Source organism: Gopherus flavomarginatus, chromosome 9, assembly GCF_025201925.1.
Source record: "Gopherus flavomarginatus isolate rGopFla2 chromosome 9, rGopFla2.mat.asm, whole genome shotgun sequence".
NCBI classification, from domain to species: domain Eukaryota; kingdom Metazoa; phylum Chordata; order Testudines; family Testudinidae; genus Gopherus; species Gopherus flavomarginatus.
Genome location: NC_066625.1, coordinates 34,624,604 through 34,646,725, shown reverse-complemented (window position 1 = coordinate 34,646,725; position 22,122 = coordinate 34,624,604). Strand labels below are relative to the sequence as shown.

At 54.7% G+C, this 22,122-nt stretch overlaps 1 protein-coding gene across 3 annotated transcripts in view; it reads left to right on the top strand.

Moving 5' to 3' along the window:
• CORO7 (coronin 7) overlaps positions 1-22,122 on the top strand; it is a 182,941-nt gene that overhangs the window by 14,180 nt on the left and 146,639 nt on the right. For 2 of the 3 annotated variants that reach the window (XM_050968142.1, XM_050968143.1), the window contains exons 2-7: positions 1,796-1,892; positions 3,340-3,414; positions 4,843-4,913; positions 5,705-5,888; positions 6,813-6,889; positions 17,965-18,015. In XM_050968142.1, coding sequence (XP_050824099.1) covers positions 1,796-1,892; positions 3,340-3,414; positions 4,843-4,913; positions 5,705-5,888; positions 6,813-6,889; positions 17,965-18,015 — 555 coding nt within the window. Of the gene's footprint in view, positions 1-1,795; positions 1,893-3,339; positions 3,415-4,842; positions 4,914-5,704; positions 5,889-6,812; positions 6,890-17,964; positions 18,016-18,973; positions 19,035-22,122 lie in introns of those variants that run through there. The other variant, XM_050968144.1, reaches the window with a different exon arrangement.

The following is a 22,122-nucleotide window of genomic DNA, read 5'->3' as shown; positions in this document are numbered from 1 at the left end:
GAGAGTCTGGGCCCTGAAGCTGGCCTTTGAGGAGGCTGGGTGTGGACTGAGGTGCTGCTGGGGGTGGCTTCACATGGGGATGTGTGGAGGCTGTGGGGCGAAGGGGATTGTTCGGAGCATGGGTGCAGATGCTGCCCTGTGCTACAGTGATTAAGCTGGGCTTGGGGCTCGGAGGCGAGTGCTTAGTTCCAAGAAGACTGCGTCTTTCTAGACTAGAGGAAGCAATGGAGAGAGCATGACTCTCTCTTGTTTGTGGGATTTTGTCCATTGCCTGGTAATGAGGGTCCGCTCCAGGGAAGCTGCTTTGGCTCCCGGCTTCTTCAGACTGTTCCAGCTTGGAGCGATTGAGCATGGATGCACACGTTAAAAAGACCTAGTCCCAGTGGCCCAGTCCTGGGTCGTATTGAAGTTAGATTCCTGCTGTGGGCCGTGCTTTCAGGCCAGCCAGGAAGTGCAGCGAGTGCAGAGCGTGTTTCATAGGGTATGTCCGTGCTGCAAATAAAAGGTGTGTTCTTAATGCTTGAATTCCACCTCAGACTCCCTTACAGGTTTTTAACTCCGGCTCCTAACCCAATTAAAAGCCACCGGACTGTGTCCTTCCTGGCTTACAACAGCAGCTAAGCTAACCTGAGCTAAGGTCACACCTCTTGTTTGCAATGTAGGCAGAGCCCTTGGCAATGCTGATCCCAGAGCCTAGGTGCAGTCACTTACCAGGTGACATGTCAGGTTTTAGATTTGCCTGTACAAAGCTGCAAGTCTTCAGCGGACCCGGGCTGCTGGGGAGCAACTCTTGTGATGCCAGGACAGGTGTGGTCAGCTGAAGTTTGCTGTATCCTGGCCGGTAGCAGGGAGTTCTCAGTGAGGCATCCTTGGCTGTGAACTCAGATGTGTCTACACACCACATGTACTCCCTTGTCAGGTAGTGCCTGGGCAGGGGCCCATCAAAGTGTGCTGTGAGACTCCTCTCCCATGAGGGTGTGGAGGGAGGAGGAGATGCTCATTCCTGGCCAGATGATGTGACTGTGTTTCTGCTCCTAGAGCCCTGGATAGGGGCTGTTTTGCATGAGTCATCAGGGCAGGATTCAAGGACTGACGGCCTCTGGGGTAACTTAGTGCAGGCAGGCCCAGAGCAGGGCTGGCTTGCCAGGCGGGTGCTCCCCGATCTGAGCGAGAGGGGAAGGGTCTGGGAGTGGCAAATAACCACTGGACAGGATTCCTTGAGAGCCAGTCCTGGAATGACCTGTCTGTATCTCTGGGCTTGTGGGAGCAGGGGTGGAGGGGAGATAGGGAGTGAGCTGTGGAGTATTGGGGAATGGGGACCCCCACCGATCTCTCCTCGTCCTGACAGGGGAAGCCTTGTTCGGGGGGGGGGGGGAAGGGGGCTGTTTGCCGTCTGCACCCCCAGTGACAGTCTGAGAATCCCCATGCTCTGCACTGCCTGCCTTGTCTGTGCCCCGGGGTGTGCCCAGGCAAGCCTGCTGGGAACCCCCTGGGGCTGGCCAAGGAGGCTGGGCAGGGCAAATAGCTGCTCCACAGAACTAGCCTGCAGTCTCAGAGGGAGCCCAGCACTGCTAGAAATAGAGCAAGGGAGAGGGATGCTGCAAGTAACCCCCTGGGGCAAGCAGTGGCTTGGGGAGACAGGGGCACAGCTGTGTGACTGTGGGCAGATGAAGTGCTGTGTTTCTTCCTTGGATGCATGGGAGATCTGGCTCCATGGCTGCTTCTCTCCTCTTCCTTTTCCCCAGCCCACTCAGGGCAGGCCTTTCCTAATACAGATTTCTCCTCTGGATTCCAGGCCTGGATCAGGGATGTCCGAGCCGGCTCCACCACCTCCTGCGGGAACCACATCAAGTCCAGCTGCCACTTGATAGCATTTAATGCTGACTCAGCAGGTAAGGAGCTGGGTGGGCTGCAGTGGAGCCTTGGCAGAAAAGGGTGACTCAGATCTGTGTGGAACACGGATAATGTGCCCATTAACCCTATAGTCATTGGGGCCCCATTGTGCTAGGTGCTGTGCAAACACACAGCCAGGCCCTTCCCTGAAGAGTTTACTTTCTATTTAGACAAGACCGTGAGAAAGGAAACGTTATCCCCATTGGATAAGTGGGGAAACTGAGGCACAGAGGGGCAATGACATGCAGGGACTAGAACCTGAGTCTCTTAACCCTCTAAAGGCTCCAGACCAGTGGTCCCCAACCTTTTTCATCTGGCAGGTGCCAGATGACTAGCCATGGAGAACCGTAGCAGCAGACGAGCATCTGCTGAAATGCCGCCAACAAGCGGTGTCATCCAGAGTCGTTGCTGCCGAAATGCTGCCGAATTTTGCCGGCGACGCCTCTGGGTGATGCTGTTTGTTGGCGGCAAGCAGTATCATCCAGAGGCATCGCTGCTGAAATGCCGCCGAATTTTGGCGGATGCTTGTCCCCGAGCCAGTATGTGGGTGCACTTAGATGCCTTGGCGGGCGCCGTGTTGAGGACCCCTGCTCCAGACTAATAACTGGATGTAGTGAGTTAGAACAACCAACAGTATGGGGCACAATAGGTGAAAGCAGAGGTAGGGAGGCTGGGTTACAACAAGACTATGTGATTACTTATCTTCCTTAAAGACATGAATATAACGAACCTCGGTGTTCAGGGCCCCTGCCTCATGGGAAAGATGGCTCTAGCAGCACAGCACCTCGTATGCCCTGCGGGGCATTGGTTTGGCACAATGTCTCCGGGAAGCATGGTAATACCATGTCCCCCAGCTAGTACCATGGTACAAGCGTGGTGGTACCACATCCCCCAGGTCTGTGGTTGACAGCTGCCCCATTCAGGTACTGGCCTGGCTTTGCTTGGTTCCTGGGATCCTCTGAGGTGTCTGGAGCAGGGGGTGACTGTGATCTCAGTCATTACTCGCCAATAATGGACCGTAACTGGAGTGTGCTATGTGAACCCTAGTGACCGTTATCTCCCCCAATAGCGCTCTGTGCTTCAGACCAGGCCAATACAAAGCCAGCAAACTCCCTTCGTGGTGTGCTCTGCTAATGACTGGTCCAGGCACTCTCCAGCAGTGGCTGGGGGGGAGCTCACACGTGCTTGCCCTCAGCCCTTGTGGTGTCATCTGTGACTATGTGATACATTGTTTGTTTCATAACCTGAGTCTCCCTGTGAATATGCTGCGGGGATGGAACCCAACACCTGCAGGAGATGGGAGCTCCCAGCTGAGCTGGCATCAAGCATGGCTTTGCTTTTGGATGGCGTGTGTGGCATGTGGCACTCCTGGCAAGCAGAATGGTGTTCAGCAAGGGGCGGCCATGAGGGACTGGTGGGCAGCTCGTGACCTATGTTGTCTTTCAGGTGTGTTGGGCATTGTGCCGCTGGAGAGCCAGGATGGAGGGAAGAGGGCTGTGTCCCAGCTGTGCTGCCATTCAGGTGAGCTCGCCAGACCAAAACGTATCAAATAAGGGACCAGCAGTAGTGGGTGGGAGCCAAGCAGTCTCAAAGGCCTCTCTGACACTGCCAGGAAGGGGCAGGTTTGTGAGGCACATTCCTATATGCTGAGCACAGGACTGAGAGCCACCAGATGTTTCACAGATCAGCCACTGGAAGGCAGAGAGTTTCTGTGATTAATGACCTGGTGCAGATTTGAACTGGTGACCTAGCAGTGAGTCTACCTTGCCTACTGCTAATCCATTAGCCATGGGCCACCTCCCATGCCCTGCATGAGGTTCTTACAGCCAAGCAATGGCTGGATCTCTGTCAGTGGCCCTTTGGAAAGGAGCTGGCACTTGTCGTCCACTATCCCAATCACTGAGATGCTAGGAAAGAGTGTGTAAGAGTACTTGACTGCTTAGTGGGATTGCAGGGCAGCGCCTGAGCAGCCTTCTGGCCTGTCTCAGCACAGACTGCCTGCTCCAACCAGAGAATTTTTCAGGGCATATGCAGCAGATAATTGGAGCCGGAGGAGTTGTGTGTTTTTTTAAAATGCTTTATGGGCCTGTATCTCATCGTTTTGTACGAATGGAAAAGTACGCAGTGACCTACTTTCTTGAGTGTGCCAGATGCAGCAGAGGGGCTGTTAATTACTGTGCCAGCCTCCCTCCCCCAGGTCCCTGCAGATGGAGTTACAAGGAGTTTCTTTCAGTGGCACGCATGCCGAACCAGGGAATCACAAAGGGGTATTTTGTTACCAGCGGCGTCACTTGCTGAAGCAGGGCCTCACGCCGCAGTAGTGTGACCTGACAGAGCTGTGCATGATGGGAGCTCTTCTGGCTTCAGATAGGTTGGCTGGATCTTTCACACAAAGTGCTTTCCTCCCAGCTGCTCCAGACATTTGAGTTGAGTAGCTGTCTCCCCTCCCCCTTCAGGGTTTTCAACAGTCTTCTGAGAAAACTGGGATTTCTTATATGGAACCAATCGCCCACAACCTCTCTTGTCAGGCCTTTTTGAGCTGTCCCTAACAAAGCAGAAAGGGCACTGAGCCAGTTCTCCCCATCCCTTGGCAGGACACCTGGGACAGGCTGGTTAGCTTGTGGCTGCAGAAGGGAAAGGAAGGCGTCCCACAGCGGGTTAGCAAGGGCTGAAATAGAGCCACTCTGCTCTTCTGAGATGCCTAGCTCAGCAGTGGGGCTCCAGTGAGCATCTGATATTCCAGCAGCTCATGGAAATGGAACTGCTAAGCCTGTGGAGGTTTGTCCATTGCTGCCTGCCAGGAGCGGTGGGCTCTGGGAGAAGGCTGTAGCAAGGCTGTTGTAGGGCAGAGAGCGAGTGGGCCGTGGCTGCAGCAGACATGCCGTGGCCTAGAAGTCGAGAGCCAACGTGGTGTTGGAATGAACCTCTGCTCTCCTCTCTCCCCATCAGATGTGGTGACGGACTTTGACTTTTCTCCATTTGACGCGCTCCTGCTGGCAACAGGCTCCGCCGATGAAACTGTGAGTGTAAATCGAAATGGGGGCTGAGTGGTGTGTGTGCGGCAAACCCCCTGAGCAGGGTGGCCCCATGGCTCTGGGGTCATCTCTGGGCTGTCTCGTACAGAGAGCTGGCCCTGGCTTGTATGGCACCTTTCCTGGAGAGCTAAGGAGTGGGGCTGAGGGGCAGCCACAGGGCTGTGAGATGGGGATGTAAAATAGCTGTTCAGAGGAGGGTGCTTGGCCTTTGGGCTTCGAGAAGGATGAAAAGACCTTCTCAGTTGTGGAGGGAGAGGCAGCTGCTGAAAGCCCAAGGAGATCAGTCAGATGCAGGCTCAGTACCCCCCTCAGGGTCTGGGGCAGTGACAGGCTATGGGAACTGTGCTCTGCTGGCAACAAGCCAAGGTGTTCATAGCTGCTGCCTCTGGCGGGGAGGGTGGGCTCAAGGGACAGCCGCACTTGTGAGGCAGGTGGGCTGTGTGTCTATTCTGTCCGTGCTGGGGAAGGAAGGGGAAAGGGCTGTGATTGCCTTGGATCTATAACCCCACGTGGCACCCAGGCTGCATACCCAGTTGGTTAGGACTGGAGACCCCACGGAGACTCCAGTCACGCTGCCTGGCAGGGACAAAGCCCGGGAGGCAAAAGGCCAAGCAGTTGCCGCCAGCTTTTTAGGGTAGAGGGGCCCAGTTCAAACTGCACCTCTGCACATGGGTGCTGTGACAAATGGAGCCTTCTGAGTGCGTGGCATCTTCCTGGAGGATTTGGGCATGGGAGAGGGGTATTGCCGGGGTTCACCCTACTGTCTTGGGCTGCAGGTGAAGTTGTGGCGCCTGTCTGAGAGCGGCCAGGACCTGCCCTCCTGCCCTGGAGTGACCCTGGGGCCAGCAGGGTACCAGGTGGAGACACTCCAGTTCCACCCGACAGCGGACGGTGTACTGGTGAGCGGAGCTGGGAGAACGGCAAAAGTCTGGGATGTGGCCCAGCAGAAACCTCTGACAGGTAGGCTCGGCTGTAGCAGTCCTGCAGAGCATGTGCCTTGTCCTGGGTGCAGCCTTCTCCTGAGTGAATGCCGGAGCAAGTCTCTTGTCAGCTGCATTTACTCCAGGAACTCCTGCTACCTGCCTGGGGCTAGACCCTGGGCTGGCTCTGTGTCCCCTTTGTGGATGTGGTGTCTCTGAATGACCTCAGTGCTGGTGAAAGCTACCACCTGAGCAGTGCTGCAGGGCATGGGAAGTGACTATCCTAGACACCCATCAGCATCTTAACCCTGTCCCAAAAGGGCCACCCTACAGGAAATTCAGGCACTGTGGCCCACTTACTCCTTGGCCTCCCTGCTGAGACACCCGTCCAGAGCGTGTGGTGAGCAGTGGTGCGGGCACCTGCTTCCCTCACTCTGGGGTCTGTGTGAGATCAGCACACATGTCATGCTGGCCACTGAACAGCCCCACCTGTTGGGATGGCACTTGGGCACTCCTGGCCTCAGCTGGGTTTGAACCAGGCCCCTATGTGAAGGAGGCCTTTGCTACTGTCAGTCCCTTGAGTGGGCCATTTCTCCTGGTGCTCCCTGCCTCTGAATTAGACCAGGAGCCATTGGGGCTGGGGCACAGCCCTTTGTGTGAAAATGAACCCAAATTCAGTCACCTGTTTCCAGGCAAAAATCCAGCGTTTGAAATGTTTGAAATGGAAGTCTTGGCTGGAGAAGAGACTAATGCCTGCAGTGGTGCAAACTGCAGCCACTGTTCTGAAGTGCTGCTGTGTGCTAAGTGTCTGACCTGTGACATGGCCTGAGATGAGATTGTATATTTGTGGGGGAGGGGTTGAATCTCCCCCCTTTTGCCCTCCCCTAGTGGTGACTGACAGCTGTGCCAGGCTGGTAGCTTGTGCCTGGCAGGGATTGACTCCAGTTCTCGCTCACCTTCCCAGCACTGGAACCTCACGGCGACCTGATCCAGAGTGTGTCCTGGAAACAAGATGGCGCCCTCCTCGGCACCTCCTCTAAGGTGAGCGCAGTGGGTGCACCAAGTTGGGTGGGCTGGGAACCCCAGGTGCTATTTCCTGGGTAGATCTGGTGTGTGGTGTTTAGGGGTTGGGCTCTGGGGTATGATCAAGCCATCATGTGATGGGAGCATCTGAAATCATTCCCCTCCCTCTGCTGTGCTAGGAGTGCTGCTGCTGGAGCCCGGCCTGCTACCTCTTCTCTCAAGCAGCCTGGGGCTGCACCCGCAGCACCTGTGGGCAGGCTTGTAGAACCAAGGCGTGAGTGTCGAGCAGTTTGTGCAGTAGATGCCCAGCGCTCTCTAGCCTCCCCTGCAGCAGAGCTAAGCCTGGACTAGCCACTTGTCTGCCAAGAGGCCCATGACACTGGTGCAGCAGGGGATGGGACTGGACAAGCTGCTGGAGGGGCTGAGCCTGGCAGAGGAGAGGGGAGCAGGAGGGGAAATGGCAAAATGCAAAGAGCTCTGGCATGTGCCATCCTTGGTCTTGTCCCTACTGAGCTAGCAGGCGCAGGCTGGAAAGGCCTGACCTCAGCTCTCCTTTGAACTGACCCTCGCCTACTCCCTGGCTCAAACCCCTCTCACCCCATGTGCTGGGGAAAGGAGTTCAGCTTTTACCAGAGAAAGGGGTCTGACAGAGGTGAGTCTGGGGCCTGATGCAAGGGGCGGAGTAAATCAGATACGTGGTGGCTGATTGACCTGGCGTGTGTGCTCCAGTTTGCTGCTTTCCAGTGATGACCTCCCACTCCAGTACTAGGGAAATGGCAGAGCTTTTGTCTAGAGAGCCACTCGCTTGGAAAGGCAGCAGGGAAATCGGCAAATGCCTCTTGCCATACATGCTCTTACCCCTGCAAAACCCCTTTCCTAGAGCCACAAGGCTAGCACCGTCAGTGTGCCACCTTCTGCTCCATGTGGTCCCCTCTCCTGGGTATTGCCAAGGTCTGCCATCAACATTTCTGCTTCCCTCCTCCAGTCTCAGGTTGAAAACACTTGATATGTTATGAACAATTGTGCTATCTCCCTGCAAAACAGAAAAAGCAGCTTAACCCATCACCTTCCTCATCCCCACTGCTCGCCTCTCCTTGACAGCCTTTGCTGTTACCCATCCTCTTAGCTCATCATGTGAAATCACTTAACAGATTGGAGGCTGCAGTTCCCATGGCATTCATTGCCACAACTGGGCTGTTAATCCTGGTTCTCTGTTCAAATAGCATCACCAGTTGGGTTCTGCCCCCTTAAATTCCTCCTGCAGTTTCAACTGGGTACAATAGTTACTTCCTATCCTTAGCTTTTATACAGTGTTGCTGTGTGCTATTCTGTTCCACCTTAGAGGCAGCTGCATTAAGAGATTCCTGTGAGGTGGGTAAGCTCTCTGGGATCCTGCATGAACACAGGATGCTGTTTTTCTACAGTTATGTAAATCCACTAGTCATGGAGTGGGAATTCAAGAGGCTGGCCTGCACTCCAGAGACCTGCTCAGTATCTGAACACATCCACTCCTAATAATGTGACTCTTTCCTAATAAGAGTATCTGGAGGGAAGAATGTAAGGGGGGGAATACCACTCTGCGGAGGCAGACCCCCCAGTAAGCACCCAGAGCAATGCTTGATGTAGGGACCATCTGCTAGAGGAGTAATGGCTCTCTGAGTGGGACCTGCATTCTGGTTAATCTTCAGCAGAAAGCCTGCCAATGTCCCTGCAGGAGAGAGAAGAGGTTGAGTGGAGGGGAGGGCATGATGTGTTCTGTAGTACTATATGTTGCCAGCAATGACTAGTGAAATGTGTGGGTGGGTGGCAAATGTGAGACCAGAGTGTGACCCTGGATTTGGTGGTGCTCCCTTAGCAGCATGTGTTGCGGAAGTGGAGTACTCTGTGCAATGTTCTAATGCTATGCTGGCTCGCTTGCATGGGTACCAATATAACCTTCAGGCAGCATGTCTATGCATAACAACTGCAATCATAGAGATTAAGGCCAGAAACAAGCTTTCCTGGGGATATGCTCAGCATGTATAGAGAACTGCACCACAGTGCACAGTAAGCATTTCTCCAAGTTTCTTTCAAGTCTATGGTAATAGTAAACTTGATTCTTCCTTCTGTAAAATAGGAATGTAATATTAATGGAGTCACTAGATGGTGCTATTGCAGATTGTAGTTCTCTTCATCTGGCTGAATAAGAGTGAAATATTTCATTTACTAGATACAGTATTTTCAAGACACTGCCACTTAACATCAGGCATAATCAATTATTAATGTCATCATAATCGATAGTCATAAGACCCTTCTTAACCTGCGGTGTTGTGGAAATTGTGGATTCTGCAATATTAGGCTTCCACCACAATTTTGACAGCAGGAGCCCTGCCGTGCCCATCTGGGCGGCTGACAGCAGAAAATCGTGGGGAAGTAATAATGTACTTTAATAATAGATCTTGTTGTTTGTGGTAATACTTTTCTGCAATTTTCCATGGTTTTTCTGCAACTCAGCTGCAATTTTTTCACAATCATTCTGCAATTCAAGTAGACCCTGTCATAAGTAGTCTGTCAGGCAGTGCTAAAGGATGGCCAGCAGGGGTCACCTAGGATTTTCCATGGTTCTTGATTTGCCTGGCTTCCAGCAGCAGAATTCATGCAATATTCTCTAATTTTTTACATCCATGTGTGGAATTAATTGTATTATGTGCACCAATATGGAGGTGATGTGTGGTGAGGGTGGGACCGAGGGGTTTGGCATGTGGGAGGGGGCTCAGGGCTAGGGCAGAGGGTTGGGAGGGGAGAGGGGGGAATGCTCCAGCTGTGGATATGGGTTTCTGGGGTTGGGCTGGGGATGAGGGGTTCAGGGTGCCAAAGGGGGCTCAGGGCTGTGGCAGAGAGTTAGGGTGCAGGGGGTGAGGGCTCTGGGGTAGGGCTGGGGATGAGGGGTGCCAGAGGGATCAGAGCTGGGGCAGAAGGTTGAGGGGGGTGTGAGGGCTCCGGCTGGGGATGTGGGCTTCTGGGGATGAGGGGTTCAGGCCTGGGGCAGAGGGTTGGGGTGCGGGGGCAGGGGTAGAATGAGGGCTCTATGGTGGGGTTGAGGATGAGGGGTGGTGGAATTAGGACTGGGACAGAGGGTTAGAGTACAGGGTGTGAGGGCTCTGGGGTGTGGCTGGGGATGAGGGGTTTGGGGTGTAGGCTGCCCCAGGGCTATGGTGAGGGGAGAGGACTACCCTCAGCCCTCTCTCGCCATAGCAGCCTGAGGCCGGGGGAGAGGCACCTCTCCCCACCCGCGCAGCCCTTGATATCCATGTGGCCATGCAGTTTAGAGAACTTAGTTACTAGGTATGTATAAAATGGTTTGAGATCCTGATGAACAAAACTTTCACGGGCTGCAAGTAGAACTTCTTGATCCATAATCAGAACCAACTGGATTCAAAGTAAATTCCTGCAACTTGTCCCTCTCTGATTGGACAATCATTCCTGCAGTTTCTGTACCCTATGATCTCTGAGTGTATGCATGATCCTTGGCATGGCTGGTGCTAGCTATCCCTGGCTACCTGGACTTTGCAGGCATACTGCATTTTGTGCCTCCAGAAGAGGAAGTGAGGGAGTAATATTCCTGTTGATGCTGGCAAATCTGTCTGCAGCTGGGCTAATGACTTCTAGCTCTAGCTGCTGACTAGGGAAGGCAAAATTAGACATCCATGACAGCTTGCTGATAGCAGTCCAGGTAATCACATGCGATCGATGGGCTGTTCCCAGGGCTGTCTCTTACCTGTGTGGCTGCACTGGCGGGTGTCTCGTTCTTTGTCCTGTCCGCTCTATTTGCCCACAGGATTGCAGACAGCATGGCTGAAGTGCATGTGAAGGCAATCCAGTGATTTTCAAGCTGTTGGTGTTCTTGTGACTCATACTGGTCGATGCAGGTGTCTGGCAGCCTTTGAGCCCTCTGAGCGCAGGGCTTCCATTGACCAGGCTGGAAGGGCTGATGCCACCTCTTGCCGTGGCAGAGATGACATGGCGTGGGGGATTATGGGCTCCTTGCCTTAGTAGGTGATGATGGAGGCAAATACAACACTCCAGCAGCCAGGGTAAATCCTGGCCCTCTGCTGTCAAGGGGAGTTCTGCCATTAGCTTCAAGGGGCCAGGATTTCACCCTAGATCTAAGGCCCTAATCCCACAGGTCCCTGAAGACTGAGCTTTGTCACTGCCAATGCATGTGACAGGAACCATCAGACTCCTCCAGAGTTGTTGGATCTTTGCTGACCTCTGTCATGGGTGGCAAGCACAAGCTTTTCCTGGCCAAGTTGTGGGGCAGATTCCAGCAATGTGCGTCACTCTAACTCTCTCCTCGCATCCCACTCTGTCTGGCTCCTCCAAACAGTCCTGCCCCGCCAGAGCACTCCTGCTTTCTGCGGTAGATCCTTAGCCATATTCCTGCAGTTCCCAGGTCCCGTTGGCGCTGTGCAAACACAGTGAGAGGCAATCCCTGCCCTGATGACACTGCCTGTGAAATGACCAGACCACTGGCTTCTGGGCAGGAGGAGATTGTAAGAACAAGCCCTGGCATGCTCCGCTCATGATACAGGAGTGCCACCAGCCTGAGCTGGGTTTTGCTGGGAGGTGATTAGCTAACCGGCTGGAGGATGGGAAAGGGGAGTGCACGGGACAGGTGGGGAGATGAGGGAGGACGTTGGCACCCCCAGCAGGGGGCAGAGAATGCCCAGTCAAAGCATCAGATGTGGTGATGGTGGCCAAAGATTCCTGCTGTGGCTGATCCTGCCCACTCCTGTGCTTGAGTGGCTCCTCCCTGCCTGTTCTCTTCCCCAGGGGCTTGTGGCGAGGGGTGGGGTCACTGGTGCCTGGTGCCCTGTGAGGACAGTGTGGGAGGGGTAACTGGGCTGGTCTCTCCTCATAGGTTGGCTGGCTTTGCTGGGCTGTTTCCACATTGTGCTTCCCCTGCTGAAATCCAATTACCCCGGCGCCTCTGCTGCTCATTGGAAGATGAAGGGGAGGACGGGCTAGGCTCCCGGTGGGTTCCACTGTTCCAGGTCTCCTTGCATTGGATGAGAGTGAGGGACAGGCCCACTCCACCATGCCGTGAGGTGCCTGTGCAGTGCTCTAGTCAGTCTGCTCTAGTCAGTCAGCTGGGTGGAAGGGAACGGGCAATATTCAGCCGGTCTGGGGCGAGCTTGAGTGATGGAGGCCGCTCTGGCTCTGAGCCCTCGGGCCCCATGCTGGTGAGGACTTGTTTCAAGGCAGTCGCTGTGATGCTTTTTGCCCTTTGTACCTGCTCATATTACCAGCGAAGGTGTTGAGGGAGGGAGCCCTAGCCCTGTTAGGGTCCTGGGTGTCCTTGTGAATGCTTCCCATTCTCACCAGCATTAAAAGACCTGTTTTTGTCCCCTGACACCTGGGCAGGCCTCTGCCTTCAGGAGGGGCAGACATCCGTTGAGTATTTAGTGGATGCCTGCGAAGGAATATGCTGCAGCTGCCCTTCCCCACTACCCAGCCTAGGCTGTCTTAGTCCCTGCCAGCCCTATAGATGCCAGCTTCCTCCCCCAGAGCTGTGCGGGCTCTGCAGGGCCACAGGAGTGAGCATGCCACAAACTCCCCATTAGCAGGTCTGATTACAAACACACCTGCGGCAGAGCTGGAGCATACGAAGGACTCCCAGCCTGCAATCTCCTCTTCGTAGTGGACCCCAGCGTGAGACAGCTGATCTGAGCAATGCTATGTAGAGCTGTGCCAGTGGGCATGAAGCAAAGAGTGATCGAGAGGAAATGGGTGACGGATGGATCACTGGGTGATTACCTGTTCTGGTCATTCCATCTGGGGCACCTGGCACTGGCCACTGTCAGAAGACAGGACGCTGGGCTAGATGGACCTTCAGTCTGATCCAGTATGGCCACTCTTATGAGAGAGAGGGCAGAGTAACACATTGCCCATCTATAGCACCTTCCCCCAAGGATCTCTAGCAGCACACGCACTAGGCACATACTTAATCCCAGCGTACTGCTCTGGGTGGGGGCCCAAAGGTAGAGCCAGTAACAAAGCCTTGACCAGAACCTAGCAATCCTGCATTTGGGGCAGCACCTCTCCCATATATTCAGCACCTAGCACAGTGGACCTCCATTCACTAGCATAATAAGAGTCCCATGTCTGCCAGCCCAGCTCAGTTCACCGGAGAGATCGAGACTTCCCTCCCAAAGAAACCTGCTACTTACTCCTGGCCGTGGGTCCTAGGGACAGCAGAAGCAAACTTCGTACCCAACCGAGGCAGGGGTGGGCAGGGCTCGGCTGAGGGATGTGTTAGGGTTGCCAGCTTTCTAATCACACAAAACCAAACACCCCTGCCCCACCGCTGTCCTGCCCCTTCTCTGAGGCCCCACCTCCTACTCGCTCTATTCCCCTTCCCTCTGTCGCTCACTGTCCCCACCCTCACTCACTTTCATTGGGCTGAGACATGGGATGGGGGTGCGGGACGGGGTGAGGACTCTGGGGTGGGGCCAGGGAGAAGGAGGCTCTGGGGTGGGGCACGAAGGTGAGGGTTTGGGGTACAGAAGGGGGTGAGGGCTCTGGACTGGAGCAGGGGAGCTGGGGTGGGGCAGGGGATGAGGGGTTTAGGGTACAAGAGGGGACTCCGGGCAGGGAGTTGGGGTGCCGAGCCCTCTGAGGAAGCAGCTGCCAGGTCCTTGAAGCCTCTAGGCACATGGGCAGCCAGGCAGATCTGCATGGTACATGCTGCCATTGTGCCCATGGATGCTGCCCCCCGCAGCTCCCATTGGTTGTGGCTCCCAGCTAATGGGAGCTGTGTAACCGGTGCTGGGCAGGCCTCGGGGCCACAGGGACCTGTCGGTCAGTTCCAGGGGCAAAGGGGAGCCAGGGCAAGTAGGGAGCCTGCCTTAGTCCTGGGCCCCCACTGAGTTGCTGACTGGACTTTTAACGGCCTGGTCAGTGATGCTGACCAGAGCCACCAGGGCCCCTTTTTTACTGGGTGTTCTGGTCGAAAACCAGATGCCTGGCAACCCTAGCTGTGTTGGAAAGTCACCAGGCCCATTCTGGGTACTGAAGAAATGATGAATTGGGGGTGGGGTGTTTCAGAGCTGGCTGGCTTTGTGTTTTAGATGGGGCATCGCAGCGCACAGTTGGGAGAGGGAGAAGGTGGTGGTGTGAGACTGACGGGCGAGCACTAGATGGTGCTTGTGATACACGTACTGCTCTGGAAGGGCCGGCTGTGCAGCACTTTCCCTGCCTGTTTTGAGCACCCAGCTTAGGGCAGGTCTCTGGATTCTGCAAGGGCAGGCCTCCAACCTTCAGGGCACCCCAGTCTTGTCTGTGCTCAACTCTCCAGCAGAGCCGGGGTGGGTAGACTGGCAGTGCTAGGGTCCTGGCACTGTACCTCTTGTTCACAGCCAGTCTGGGGGGTGTGGTGTTAACACAGTCCTGTCCCTTCTAAAGTCCCACTATTGCTGGAGCTCCCCATCACTAGAGCACCCCGAGGAGTCTCTCCAGACCAGGCCTCTGGAGCTCTGTCCTTGCACTCCCGTCCTTCCATGCCCTTGTGGGAAGGCTGGAGCTGGGAGAAAGGCTCTGAGCATTTGAACAGCTTGAATTGTAATCATTTCTCTCCACTGCAGGCTGCTTCCTTGTAGGGTCCCAACTTTGCTAATTCTCTGCCCTTGGCTGGCTGGGGGCTCTGCTTGATGGGGGTGGGGAAAAGATGCCTTTCAGGCAGACATGCCAAACCCATGAAAAAAACAGACATTGGGCTTGTTTTTGGCTTAAATGGCTTGTGAGTTGCTTGTTGGCTAGTTTTTGGCTTGTGGCTTGTTACGTGTTCTTGTTTTTTATCAGCTCCCGGCAAGCAGGGGTAAGGAGGGGGAGAGAGTCGGGGTGCACAGCAGGCCCACCACAGTCCCAGACTGCACACTGGGGGGATCTAGTCATATAGAGTGTTGGGGTTCTTAGGGATTGGCTTGTTTTAGCCTTGTTTTGAAATGAGATTAGCTTGATTTTTGGCTCATCGTGAAAGTCTGGGTGCTTATTTATTGCGTGAAGGTTGGCAACTGTGCTTTCAGGACCCCTTTATAAAGCATGTCTTCAAAGTTCCACTCCTCAGAACTGAGCGGAGGCAGCCTTGCTGCCAGCTCAGCAAAGGAGGATAGACTTGTCCTGGATTTGTACAGCACCTAGCACCATGGAGTCCTGCAGTGTCCTGGGACTGCTAGAGTGATACGCATAATCAACAAGCCAGTGGAGAGCAGTCAGTCCTGGCCTCCGACAGGGAGCTGAGCTGAGCAGCAGGGCTCCCTTCCCCCATCTCAAAGTGATTTAGGAACATGAATCGTCTGCAAGGTGCTGTGTCAGCGGGATGCCCGAGAGGCAGGGGAAGCATGGTGTTGGGGGAGGTGACTGCGATGAAGTCAGCTCTCAGTCCCACCTCCTTAGAATCAGGCCCCGCTGCAGTTGCCCTTGGTCCAGGCATTTCTAGTCGCACCTCATCTGGGAGCCTCTGCCAGGAGAAGTGAGCCCACTAGCCGGGCCAGTCGGCACCTCTAATGCCCTTGTGGTGTACTCTGAACTGTTATTGATTCCACTGAGGGCTCCTCCCCAGCTGTTGGCCTTCACCATGGCTGCCTTCCTCGTCTCATGTTCCCCTGGACACAGAACCAGGGCACATGGGCAGACAAAACAGACCTCTGGATTCTCCCGGAGCAAGATAAGAAACAGCCCCAAAAGCATGAGAGAAGAGGAAGCAGCCCAGGGATGCAGAGTTTCTAGGGTGGAGATGGAGCAGATATCACTGCTACTGTCCTTGTCTGCACCAGTGTCCTTGATCATCCTGGACTGTTGTCAGTGCAATGTTGATAAGGGGCTTGATCCCTGGGGCCCTGGCCTGCAAGAGGAGTTTGCAGGGCAGTCAGTGCCTGGGGGTGTTATGGGGGCGGTGAAGCCAATTGGGGCTGGTGTGACTGGATCCCATGGATTGTGCGACCCATAGGAACACTCCCTAACACACACAGCCCAGAGCTCTAGGGACATGTGGGGTGTCAGGCCGAGCCTGCTGATTGCTGTCACCACACTCCCCATGCGTATGGCAGGGCTCTCCAGGGTAGTGCTCAGACCAAGGGCTTGGTCATTGCACTAACAGCCAGGCCAAAGGCACGTCCTTCCTCTGCAGAGGCTGCCAGCCCCCTCTGTGCTCCCTCCCTCTGAGCTGCTGCTACAGGGAGCTCCCCAGCCGGGGTCTCAAGAGCTGGAGGCGAGAGAACCTGCAATTCCTTTCTTAGCATCTTTGGGGGCAGGTGTGGCATCCCCCTTGTTCAGCTCTTCCCCCCACCCTGACCTGTGGGCTCCAGGTGGCTCGAGTGTCGGCCTTGACCCTGTGAGTGAGGGGATGGGTTTCCATCTGATGAGGGAGGAAGGAATAGGTAGGCCCCAAACTGGTCAAAGCCCGAAGCCTGCCTGCCCCTGAAAGGAGATCAGATTGGTGTGAGCACCATCCCGGCCTCATGGGAGAGCCGGTCACTCTGGTGTGGGGGGAAACTCTGTCCTGCCAGAGCTAGCGTGCTCAGGGGTGAGCACAGAGAGCAGCTTTCCAAGCACCAGAACTGTAAGTGCCCCTGGGGTCTGCACACCCTGCTGGGAGCTCTGCCACCAGCACAGACTCTGCTCATACACCAGCCAGATAAATTCAGCTCCCTCTCAGCTAATGGGAGCTGCAGGGCTTGCCGCATGTGGCAGAGCAGAGTGGTGGCATATGAAGGGTTGTTTCTCAGTCACTTTATTTCACCTGTAAGTGCACTTTGATCTCTGCCCATCCCAGTCCCCAACAGCATTTCCTAGGCCGATGGAGTTCCCTTTCCTTCCCTCATGGATGATGAAGTGGCCTTTTTAACAAGGCAGATATATAGCCCTCAGGGACTCTGAGCCCTGAGCACTGCAGTCCTGGGGCACGATCGCAGCTCGGATTGATGTTCCCAAGCTAGCTTTAACCCAGCCAGCTCAGGTATTGGGGCAGGGAAGCTGGAGCAGCTTAGCCTAGCCCCATGAGCGAATCCCCAGGAGTGTGCGGACCACACGCTGCTGGCTGCTTTGTGGCTCTGGTATCTGGCTGGGCTGGATGACAGCTAACTCCGGTGTGTCTGTGAGCTACAGTGACACCTTGGAGACTCCCTTAGTGGGGCTGATTGGGAGGCAGCGAGATGCATGAGAATAATTAATCGAGCTGCCTCTTAGTGTGACATGGTTCCTCCACTTTCCAAGTGAGGTGCGTGGGACAGTCACTGGGCTGGGGGCATGCCCCTGGCCTTCACCTCCACCTTGGGCCCAATGATCAGGCATTTGCGGGTCTCTAAGTGACCCTTGTGTTTAGTCCCCTCCTCCACCAGGTGTGAGTGGTCCCTAGGTGCCCCAGGGCAGCAGTGCTGGCTGGTCCCCAGGTACCAGACCCTGCCCTCTCTGCTTGCTCTGGGTCTGGCAGACCACCCACCCCCCAAGCAGGCAGGACTTGCCAGCTATTACTCAATGCAGAAGCATCCCTGCTAGAGTCTGGGGGGAAGCCCTTGGCTGGAACAATGCCAGCTCTGACTGGCAGGGGGAGAGGAGTCAGTAAAGAAAACAGGCCAGGGGACTCTTGGGGAGTTGCAGGGACCCATCTCCACCCCTGCCAGGAGAAAGCAGCTTGAATGAGGGCAAGTGTGGCTATGCATCTGGGCATTGTATTGGGTCTCTCCTGGAGCAGGTTCTCTGTGCTGCAGCTGCTGGGGTCTGGAAGCTCTGACCGTTGTCCTGCTCCAACAAATTGCAGAGCAGGTCCCCCTGACACTGGCTCCTTGGGCAAAGTCTGGCTCCCCATGTGCCCTTCCCCCCCCCCCCCACTGTTCACTTAAAACAGACTGCATTGGGGTTACCTTCTAGGGGGCATTTTGGTAAGGGACGGCGTGAGCCATAGGGGAACAGGAGCGAGCAGCCCCAAGGAGGGTGGAGGTCACGGGCTAGTGCTGTTCTGTGGCTGGTGGTCCCCCATGCATTCAGCTCAATGTGCGTTAACTGTCCTGCATTCTCCGTGGTGCTCACCTCTGACTGTTCTCCTTGTATCTCCACAGGATAAGAAGCTGCGGATCTTTGACCCAAGGACCAAGCCAGCTGCAGCCCAGGTACTTCCTTCTTTCCTTGGTCTGCCAGCAGGGTGGGGAGGAACCAACGGACAACCTGGGTGGAGCAACGCGGATTAGAGATTGGTGGTCAGATACTATGATGATGGGCCCAGTAGAAGGAGCTGAATTGACCCAAGTGCTGCAGGGCACAGATAGTCTGGAGCCTGTCTGTATGGGATCTTTGCTGCTGGGGTCTGATATTTGGGAGAGGTACCAGGGTTTGGAAGGATATCGTTAGACTCAGCTCCTTGCGGTGGGGTGTGCTCCGTGCAGCTCAACAGAGACTGTTCAGCATGGGATGAAGAACTGTACCGACCTCTGGGTGTTCATACGCCTAAACCACTGAATCTTGGATGCCCGGAATGGCTGCTGGCTGCCGCGGGCTCTGGTTGTCTTTTTGCCTGGTGAAGTTCTGCCTGCTGCCGCCTCCTCCTCTGGCATAGCCTCCTTTCTTGGCTTCCCCAAGGCTCTCTGCACAGAGCATGGGGAAGCTTTTAGGCCGTGAAGACTTCAGTGTGGGACACCTGCTTCCAATCTACAGTCCCCTTTCATCCTGATCCTGGTATTCTGTGAATTCAAAGCGACTGGTCGGGGCCCATCAGCAGCCCCAGCTCCAGCGGGGAGGGAGGTGGCTCCCACATGGGTTGTTTGCCTCCAGGTTTTTCCAGCAGCTGAATGAAATAGCTTCAATGCCATTGAATTTTGACTGACCAGCTCAGACCGACTCAGCAAACGCAGTGATTAGAAAATAAATAATGGGGTCGGAGCTGCATTCAACATGGAGTTTAAACAGCCCTATTTAAGGTCTCTTGTGGCTTCTGGGAAGCTGAGGTCCCTCTACTCCCTGGGATGGCTTGAGTTATAGGAAGCATTGAGGAGGGGAAAGAAGTAGTGGCTTCCTCTGTGTGCCCAGCCTGTGTTTCCTTCCAGGACTTCCAGTGTCCACACCCTCCAACTGCTCATGCTGCAGCTCTACCATTGTATGTTAGGCCTTGCTTTTTGTTGTGGGAGGTGTGCAGGTAAGACATCGGCTGGTGCGGTCTCCCCAGTCACGCATGGCGTCAAACGGACGGTGGGTTGTGCCAGTTAAGCTCATCGCCAGCCTCATGGCTGTGGCCTGTCGAGAACTCGCTGCAGTAATACTGCTTGCAGCCAGTGGAGATTGCTCTTCAGCACCAGCACTAGAGGCCTGTGTGCCAGGAGCTGACAGTCTGCTCTGCTGGGTTTCTGTCCAGGTGCTGGCAGTGGGCAGAACTCCCTCTCCTGTACCCCTCCCCATTGCAGGAATGGGGATTAACTATGCATTATTGGCCAGAGTGCAGCGAAATGCAGCCTCTCGCTGCAGAGTCGAGAGCCATGCCACCTGGCCTTGGTGGTTAAAGGGCTGCTGGCTGTTCAGAGTGCTTGCCAGTAGCCTGCACATGAGGGGCTGAGTAGAGGTGAGCCTGGGGCGCCTGGGTGTCAGCTAGCTGGGACAAGGCAGTATGGGCTGGCCTGCATCTCAGTGCTGCGCTGGTAGCCAGTCGCCCTTGCCCCATCCTTCAGCCTGTCTCAACAAATTGCTTCAGCTGCTCAGACCTTTCTGTGGGAGGTGGTGGAGACGCCGCTCACGCACAAGCCTGTGGTCTTCTCCCTGGGACTAGTCAGAAGGCTGGCTGGCTGTCAGGGGGTGCGGGACCTCCCTCCCTTTTGGGGCTGAGTGATCAGTTTCTGCCAGGTTCCTATCCCTTGCTGGCTGGGTCATCCCACGGGGCGGCCCTTAGCGCTGTCTGAACTAGCTGGGTCATACAACCATGCCCTCCTTGAGCTGTTCTCATCAGGTGGCATAGGCTAAGTATGATGAGGCCTGGTCAGAATTTGGATGGGTGCCACTGACAGAAAACCCAGGCTGCTGCAGGAAATGGTGTCTCTGATTCAGCAAGTGGTGCTGTTCCATCGTGGCTATTGAACCGGTGCACCAGCATGGTGCTAGAGGACTCGCCGCTGCTGGAAGAGCCTTAACTCTGACCACCTGGGGCTATCATCTATCCCAGAGCATCCTTCCTGCATGTCAGAGGTGTTAGCTCCAGGGTCCTGGCCTGACTTCTTTTCCATTTGTTGCACTAGCCTGCCTCCCCTCCGCAGCCATGCTATGTTCCAACACTGAGGTGGCTATGCTCAGCAGCGAGGGAGGTGGGGTCTCCCAGGATGAAGGGCACGGAGGGAATAAGATTTTCAGCAACACTCTGAATGTACATAGCTATAGCTACGTCTCTTGGGGGTGGGAAAGATCCACCCCCCCGAGGGACGATGGTATACTGACCTGACCCCTGATGTGGATACCTCTTGGGGAGGTGGATTAACGTATGCTGACAGCAGAATGCATCCTCACCGTGTCTATGCTACACTGCTACAGCTGCACCACTGTTGTGTTTTAAGCCCTGACTGCCTTTTATCACACATTGCTCCGGTGCCAATCAAAGCATCTTGCGTAGGCCTGGCTTGTACACAGCCCCTCTCTCCCCTGGGGTGGCTATATGCACAGTGCCTTCGTGGGGAAGTGGAGCAGCTAACACGATCTGGAATGGCAAATGTTCACTTTTTGAACTGCATCTTTGCCTCCCACTGCTCCAGGTATACTCCCAACACTGCTGCAAAGCACTTAGTCTCTCCCTGCTGGTGTGCTACTCCAGAGCGCCCCCTATTTATTCTCTGCGAGACCCTGTCTGGTTGTATAATGGCACGTTAGCAAGGGTTGAGCTCGGCAAGTTCCAGACGAGTCTCCCAGAGAGGGTGGACCCCGTCTAGCTGAGTTATTAAAAATATTGTGTGAATGATGGTGGTTGTTGAAAGTAGGCAGTTTGCCTCCTCTGCCGTCTGGTCCATCTGTGTTTGTGTCCAGTGCAAGCCCCTCATCTGTGTTCAGGGTTGCCAAGAGAAACATGCACCTTCTTGGCAGTTACCAAGAAACGCTGAGTTGCAGCCATAATCCAGTCTCGCTCATAACTAATGAAGCTGTTTAGTCTTCTAGAAATGCCACATATTATATTGTGCTGAAGGGAAAACCTTTAAAATGCCATAAATCCTGAGAGTTTGCACAGGATTTAGTTAGCCAAGAGGAATAAAATCTGATTTTCCTGTTGCTGGAGTGTCTGGGTTACTTGGAAGGGCTTCTCCTGTGGCCCAGAGCTGCTATGAAATGGTGTCATCTCAGGGCCGCTGTGGAAAGCAGTGGGTTGCTGCGCTCTGTCTTTTGACATGACCCAGTTTGCATGGCAGCTACCAGGGCACCAGTGCAATGAGTTTTCCAGGTCAGCTGGAACCACTGATGTGACAGAAATAGGGGCAGGATGTAACTTAAAATCTGATGCTAAAGTTGTGACGTTAATATCGGGAGGCTCCGGACCTCTGACGCCATAGGCATGTTCTGATCCTTCATGGCATAGAATGGTCACAGCCTTTCCTCTTAGAGCCTGGGTACTGCAGTTACTCAGGACTGTCTCGCTAAACTGACTGTTTTTAAATTAAAGAAGCAGCAATCTGGCCAATGCAAACAAGAAGCCAGGGATTCTGGCTGTGACCGCATGGAATGTTGGTGCCTGACTGGCAGCCCTGCAGCCGGGGCGCCTCTGTCTTTCCCTAGGACAGGGATAGTATGGGCTAGGGCGACGTGAACTTCCCTCAACAAGGTGCCTCTCTGTTGACCTTCAGGTCCGCTCCGGGGGTCGGGGTGGGGTAGGAGTTCGGTCTCTGAGCTATTCAAGCCTTGATCGTTCTGCTGAAGCTGTCAGCACCCTGGTGCCAGCTGTGGTGGTGGATTTCTGCTATGCGTGTCTGTCCCCTCAGCACTAGAGGGCAGGAGGAGAGGAACTATAGTATCTTTTCTAAGATGAACAGTCCTGATCTTTTATTCTCCTATGAGAGCCTTGATAATCTTTCTTGCCCTTCTCTGAACCTTTTCCAGTTCTTCTATATCCTTTTTGAGATGGAACAAGTAGAACTGGACACAGTATTCAAGGTGTGAGCGCATCAGAGGTTTATATAGTGGCATATTTTCTGTTTTATCAATCCTTTTCCTACTAGTTCTTAATATACAGTTAGTCTTTTTAACCGCTGCTGTACACTATG